At 36.4% G+C, this 7,096-nt stretch overlaps 1 protein-coding gene across 2 annotated transcripts; it reads left to right on the top strand.

Annotated features, from left to right (window-relative positions):
• Nucleotides 1–203: 203 nt before the first annotated feature.
• Nucleotides 204–6,789, top strand: LOC122295374 (nuclear poly(A) polymerase 1-like). 2 transcript variants are annotated; one of them, XM_043104379.1, is made up of 12 exons: nt 204–1,037; nt 1,138–1,215; nt 1,440–1,547; nt 1,667–1,729; nt 1,823–1,984; nt 3,374–3,487; nt 3,592–3,654; nt 3,732–4,061; nt 4,325–4,489; nt 4,604–5,581; nt 6,319–6,389; nt 6,595–6,789. In XM_043104379.1, the coding sequence occupies exons 1-12, from the start codon at nt 921–923 to the stop codon at nt 6,638–6,640; spliced, it is 2,295 nt and encodes a 764-aa protein (XP_042960313.1). In that variant the 5' UTR covers nt 204–920; the 3' UTR covers nt 6,641–6,789. The 2 variants fall into 2 exon arrangements, with proteins under 2 accessions (XP_042960313.1, XP_042960314.1); XM_043104380.1 differs by lacking the exons at nt 204–1,037; nt 1,138–1,215; nt 1,440–1,547; nt 1,667–1,729 and adding an exon at nt 2,912–3,105 and having other exon boundaries at nt 1,853–1,984.
• Nucleotides 6,790–7,096: the final 307 nt, after the last annotated feature.

The following is a 7,096-nucleotide window of genomic DNA, read 5'->3' as shown; positions in this document are numbered from 1 at the left end:
TACCATTAATTATGTAAGGAAAAATATAATTATAAGTATAATTATAGATTAATCTGTATATTAATATGATGTAATTGATTAAAAAATAAATTTTATTAAAAATAATATTAATTTAAATTTTAAATATAAATAAATTAATATTGATATATAGATCATTACGTAACTGTATTTGTATGCAACAAAACTTATTATGTAAAGGGATAGGTTTGTTGATTAACCGGACAGCTACACCTGTTGGCCGTAGGTTCCTCTGTTTTATTCCGACCGTCACAAGGCTCGCACACATCTCTCTCTCCATCGCCAAAAACGGGAAAAAGAACAGAACCGCGGAAAATTCCCTTATCCCTCTATCTCATCATTTATATGTGTTGTTATCGCTTTCATTATTTGGGAGACTCGGTTGCTGGCAGTGGCCGACGAGCCGCCGCGTTCACGGGTTCTTAAAAAGACGTTGGGGATTTTGGTCTTCTGATCTCGCTCGGCGGAATCTCTCTTTTTTTCTTCGGTGTGCTTGTGTTGTTCTTCGTCTAGGGTTAGGTTTTGTTTCAATAACTTGCACCGAGTTGGCTTTGTTGTACTATGTTCGATAGTCAGCTTGTCATATGGGACAACTCAATTTTGGACTTTGATCGATTGGATAATTTTCTAGTTTTATGGTTCCAAGCTGTTTGTAGCTTTCGATTTTGTTTCCACACAGTACTGTAAAGTGAACGATTATTTCATTGTTATGTGTTTTTAATTTCATTTTGTTTCTGAATTGATTATCATTGGAGAAAAAAAAAGGAGAGAATATAAAGAAAAATCTGTGAGATATTATCTATAATTTGTTCGGAGCATCCCATTTTTTGTCAAAAAAAGAAAAAAGAAATAAAAAAAAGGAAAAAAATAAAGATAAAATTTGTGACAATTTATATACAAAAATGGGAAGCCCTGGATTGATGAATCGCAATAATGGGCAAAGGTTAGGCATCACAGAACCAATTTCATTGGGTGGACCGACTGAATATGATGTGATCAAGACCCGGGAACTCGAAAAGGTTCTCTTTGTGTATTCTAGGTTACATTTAGTTTGGCCAATTGCTTGGTTTTGAAATCTGGCTAATAAAATCTCTGAATTGTGGTCTATGTGTTGCTCAGTATTTGCAAGACGCTGGATTGTATGAGAATCAGGCAGAGGCTGTGAGTAGGGAAGAAGTGCTTGGAAGGCTTGACCAGGTTGAATGTCTAACTTAGTTGTTGCATTGATACATTGGCTATTTCTGTGTTGTGTATTGGTTTTAAGTTTACGAAAAATTGAGCCTGGTCAGATTGAGCCAGGGAGTGTGGTTTGGTTGTTTTACTGTCTTTCCTTTGCTACATTTTCTTGGGGATTTCACGAGGGTATCTGTGAGTTTGTGTTTCTGAATCAATGCCGATGCTGATGTTAAATATTTATGTAGATTGTAAAGATTTGGGTCAAAACAATTAGTCGATCGAAGGGGTTGAATGACCAACTCGTGCAAGAAGCAAACGCCAAGATTTTCACATTTGGTTCCTATCGGCTAGGAGTATGATACCCTGATTTCAATTTTAAAAATATTTTCCGTTTTGCTTTTTATGTTTTGTTATTCCTTGAATTATGGTTCATCCTACTTCCGGTTTTGATTGTTTGTTTTTTATTTTTTAGGTGCATGGCCCTGGTGCAGATATTGACACACTTTGTGTGGGACCTAGACACGCTACAAGAGAAGTGAGATCCAGTGTCATCTATTTATGGTGCAACTTACTTTTACTTTTTGTCTATGTGGCATTGTCTTATGGATTTATCTTAAATTGGCTGTAGGATGATTTCTTTGGCGAGCTATATAGAATGCTGTTTGATATGCCAGAAGTAACAGAGTTGCACCCCGTGCCTGATGCTCATGTTCCGGTCATGGGATTTAAGTTCAGTGGAGTTTCCATAGACCTTCTGTACGCAAAACTGTCACTCTGGGTTATTCCTGAAGTAAGAACTGGATCCATCATGGCCACCCTCTTTTTTGCACTAGCTCCCTTTATTTAAGTTTTGGCTAATGGTTTTGTATCATTTGGGAAGTTGTGTAAGGAAAATTGGAATATCTTAATTTTGTAGTGACCATAAATCATGTGTATGGTTTGGCAAGCATGCCAATGTGGATTAGATTGTGTGAGAGAGATTCTAATTTGGGCTTTTTGCCCATCAAGATCTCAATGCCATTTTACTTATAAAAAAAAAAGATCTCAATGCCATTTTACTAAGATCATGTAACTGAATGTAAGCTTGTGAGTCCACCGAATGAAGTTAACCGGTGACCTACCTGTCTGGCTTTAGAATTTCCTGAGCAACCAATCAATCCCTTTAGTAACTATTTGGCAATCAATAGTATTTCTTTGCAAAATGTATGCTGTGCTAATCAATAGATCTTGTTTAGTAATATGCTTCGTAATTTTGATATAGCCTTAGTTGAAACAGCCATAGTGTTTAAAACATTGTAGAAATATTTGATCTTGTACTCATGAGATGAGAAGAAGAATTGCTCATCCATATAGCTAGGTTGCCTAAAGTTTAAAAAAAGAAAAAAAGTTATATCCTTATTCCTTAATTGTGTGTGATACCTCTTTTCTTTCTTTTTCCATTTCTCTTACACTGGAAATAGTATCTGCTTTTGAGATTTTGGTAGAGCCTCAATCAACACCTTAAATAATGCATTTAAACCTATCATCTTGAAGAGTGTGCTAAAATGAGTATTACCTGTAAACAATAGTTTGCATGCCTCATGTTCATTTGAAACTCCAAACCGTGTTGTTTTTTTCTATAGGCTAGAGGCCAATGCAACTGTTATTTTCTTCTACTTGGATGGGTGGAGTGTTGGAGACTAGAATAGGGGCCTAATAAGTGACAACTTTTCTGTAGAAGTACTGCGATTAATTCATAGCAAGGAAATGCTCATCTCATGTGCATGGGTTAAGTTCTATTACGAAACTCTGGAAGAGAATGGACAGAATAACAGTTGTCTTTAGATGGCTGCTCCTTTTGAGACTGTGATTGAGTGTTCTTTGAAAGACCATGAAGACACTTGGCCAGGGCGGGGATTTTATCTTATAAAGGTGAAGGTAACCAGTATTTCAGAAGGCCCATTTGCAACAGTTTCTTTTATTCTCAGGCCAACAAATCTGAGAGTAGATATTAATCTTTAGGTTATGTTGAGGGATGCAATAAATTAATATACAGCTTCCTCATGGTAGGATTGACTGGATGACCCTTGGGTGGATCCAAAGAAAATTAGCATATTTTGATTTTTTTTTTTGGTGCTTAAAAGTATATATCTATTGGCTTTCTATGTGTTTCTATTTTAAACATGTTCTTCTGTTGCAGGACCTGGATATATCGCAGGACTCAATACTACAGAATGCAGATGAACAGACAGTTCGTAGTCTCAATGGCTGTAGAGTCACTGACCAAATTTTGCGTTTGGTTCCAAATATTCAGGTGGTAGCCGTTGCTCTCCTAAATTTGTGTATCTGAGTTTGTATGTTTGAAGTTTTCCATAGGATTTACCATCTCTAATTGCTTGCTTGTTTTCTGAAGTGCAGAATTTCCGCACAACTTTGAGGTGCATGAGGTTGTGGGCAAAATGTCGTGGTGTTTACTCCAATGTAGGGTGTGATTTGTTTTAGTCCATATCTCTTACTATTCATTCTCATTTATCAGAACATGACCCTTTAATTTGCAGGTTTCAGGATTTCTTGGCGGTATAAACTGGGCATTGCTGGTTGCTCGCATATGCCAACTATATCCCAATGCACTGCCGAATATGTTAGTTTCTCGATTCTTTAGGGTCTATACTCAGTGGCGTTGGCCAAATCCAGTAATGCTCTGTGCCATTAAAGAAGGATCTCTTGGACTTCAAGCTTGGGATCCTAGAAGAAATCCTAAAGACAGGTTCCATTTGATGCCTATAATAACTCCTGCTTACCCTTGCATGAATTCTAGCTACAATGTGTCGTCGAGTACTTTGCGTATTATGTCGGAGGAGTTTCAGAGGGGTTGTGATATTTGTGAGGTATGGTTCAATGATTTGATTTGTGATATATTTCGCCTCAATTGACTTATCAAAAAATATATTTCGCCTCAATTTTGGGGACATGTAGGTTAGGCAGTAATTGCTTCACAGTAATTTTATTGATCTGATTATGTGCACACACAAGCACCTAGTTGCTTATTGTGTTTTAGTTGACCTCCTTGTTGAATCAAGTTACTCATAAAATTATTATTTTATTGTTCACTTTACTACTTTTGGAATTTGAGCTTGGCTAGTGCTTGCAGGCTATGGAGATAAGCAAGGCTGATTGGGATACACTTTTTGAGACCTATCCATTCTTCGAAGCATATAAGAATTACCTACAAATAGACGTTACTGCAGAAAGTGCTGATGATCTAAGAAAATGGAAAGGCTGGGTTGAGTCTCGCCTCCGCCAGCTAACATTGAAGGTGTAAATTCTATTTTTCGTAATTGGCTATTTCCAGATGTATATACCTTTCACTCTTTTTTCCTGTTGCTGTCAGTGTATAGATTCCTTATGCAGCCTATTTTGTGTAGTTCAGATTGAGAGGCATACTTATAACAAGCTTCAGTGCCATCCACACCCAGGGGGTTTTTCAGACAGGTCTAGAGCTTTCCATTGTTGCTACTTCATGGGTTTGCGGCGAAAACAAGGAGTTCCAGTGAACGAAGGTGAACAATTTGATATAACGTTAACCGTTGAGGAATTTAAACAAAATGTGAACATGTACTCATTGTGGAAGCATGGAATGGAGATCCGTGTATCTCATGTAAAACGCAGGAATATACCCAACTTTGTATTTCCTGGTGGGATCCGACCCTCTAGCCCATCTAAAGTAACTTGGGACAGTAGGAGGAGTGTAGAACTGAAAGTTTCTGGACGTGCTCAAGATTCTGGTGAAGGTAAAATAGTTTCAAATGGATCAGATAATGAAAGGAAGAGAGCGCGTGTGGATGATAGTTTTGAGACTAACCTGGGAAACGCCAAGCGCTTAGCTTTGCCACCATCTATTGGGGAAGTTCACCAGGGTAGCCCTCCTTTGAGCACTGTTAGCGCATCTTCCATTAAAGGTGATGATGTGGATATGCACAGGTTGGAGGAATCCTGGGGAGAGAAATATGAGAATAATATACCAGACAGCTTGAGAAATGTGAAAAATCTAGTGGAGGTTTCTTCTCAAAATGTTGAAGCTAATGGATCAGTGGAATGCAATCCACACAACAAAACTCAAGCTGCTGCTACTGTGGATTCAACAAGCTCTGGAGAAGCAGAGAAGCTGGCAATTGAGAAGATAACGTCTGGTCCATATCTATCCCATCAAGCTTATTCAGAAGAACTTGATGAGCTTGAAAATGATTTTGAATATGGAGATCAAGATAAAGGTATTAAGGGAAACATCAAAGGTGGTCCTGTGGAGTCTTCGTCAGCAAATGCAGCAGTAGCGGTGCAAGTAACCTCTAGCAATGGATCCACTTCTTCTGGTGGTTTATATTCCAATGGGAACTTAGAAGAGCTTGAGGTCTTGTTTGCTAACTTTGTAACTTTTTGTTGCTTCCATGGATGTGTCTATTGTGTTCTCCTTGTAGATCCTTATTTCTATTTTGTCCACACATGCTGTTTGTCGATATTGGAAATGGGTGAAACATGCTCATTGAATGCTTGACCTCCAGGGTAGTACGTACATACATACATATGTGTATATATTTATATTTATTTATTTATGTAGCACACGCACACATTTTAAGTACCTGGAAAAAGTAGAACTTTATAATTGGGCTTATGGTAACTTGGATGAAAATGATTTTGCTTGTCTATGTAGTGTTTGGGAGGCTTAAGTTCTCCATAATATCAGAATTCATTACCATTTGCCCAAATATTGTTTTATAGAAAAGAGCAGATTTCTTATGCTCTGAAAGAATGATAAGTGAAATGATAACCTGTATAAAATTTTATTTTGGTTTTCAGACAGCAGCTTTCTGGTTTCAAATATTAGCAGACATAGGTATTATTCCAATTTCCATTAACTAGCATTAACCAAACAAGTTGCACTAGCTTATTTCTGGCTTCTTTTGATGTGGAGTCCCCACTGTTATATAAATTATTTAGTCTGGTAACTGTTGCTTTAGTTTGACTAATCTAGCCGTTACTCTTAAGGTATGTTCCTTTATGTTAAATAACCAATGCAGCATGCTGACAGTGTTTACCATTTTTCTTTTGCTTGTTTTCATTTTCCTTTCATTTTTGCCCTCTGCAAAGCCCACTGAACTTGTGGCGCCATTGTCAAATGTGACTCCTGCACCTGTGATACATTCGAAGCCACTAATCAGGTATCTATCTTTCAAAGCGATAATGAGTAGCAATCAATATTTAATGTTATGGTACTTCTAACCTGGAAATGATTATTCTCTGTTTATTTTTTTCTGTAACTTTATTTAACTTCAAGATAAAGTGCGGGCAGTGGTAGTGCTTTGGAGTATTTGATGCAGCCTCTTCTTTACTGTGACTTCTATATTTTCATGCTCTAATTTGCAGGCTGAGTTTCACTTCCTTACCAAAAGCTACCGGCAAAACCTCATGAAAGGGTCTGGAGCCAAGCCGGTGTGATGCAGTTATTCGGATGTTGTATGTATGTTAGAAGATTGTAATAATAATTAAATAGTTCAAAACAAACTACTGTTCCTTGCAAATCAACGAAAAATAAAGATCATTTTTAATTGTCTGAATAAATTAAATGATCTAATTTAAAGAAATATAGATACAATAGTAAATATTGATCTAAATAATTTATCTGAAAATATTATTAAATACTAGAGTCGAAATTTTTTAATATTTATCCGTTTTAAAAATTAGAAAAAAAAATATTATTTACAGTCATAATATATATAAACGCAGCACTTTTTAAAAAAAATAATAAATATGATTATCACACTAAAAATAATTTTTTAATAATAAACTTTAATTTTTTTAAAAACAAAAAATATACACACTTGTCCATCTCATAACTATATTTATCATCACACTAGTGGAGGCCAAA

Source organism: Carya illinoinensis, chromosome 15 (genome assembly GCF_018687715.1).
Source record: "Carya illinoinensis cultivar Pawnee chromosome 15, C.illinoinensisPawnee_v1, whole genome shotgun sequence".
Taxonomy (NCBI): domain Eukaryota; kingdom Viridiplantae; phylum Streptophyta; class Magnoliopsida; order Fagales; family Juglandaceae; genus Carya; species Carya illinoinensis.
This window is presented reverse-complemented; position numbering and strand designations above follow the sequence as displayed.

Coding starts and splice junctions, on each gene's coding strand:
- LOC122295374 (XM_043104379.1), top strand. CDS start 921: ATGGGAAGCCCTGGATTGATGAATCGCAATAATGGGCAAAGGTTAGGC. Junction 1,038..1,137: donor AGACCCGGGAACTCGAAAAG/GTTCTCTTTGTG, acceptor TGTGTTGCTCAG/TATTTGCAAGACGCTGGATT. Junction 6,390..6,594: donor CATTCGAAGCCACTAATCAG/GTATCTATCTTT, acceptor TCTAATTTGCAG/GCTGAGTTTCACTTCCTTAC.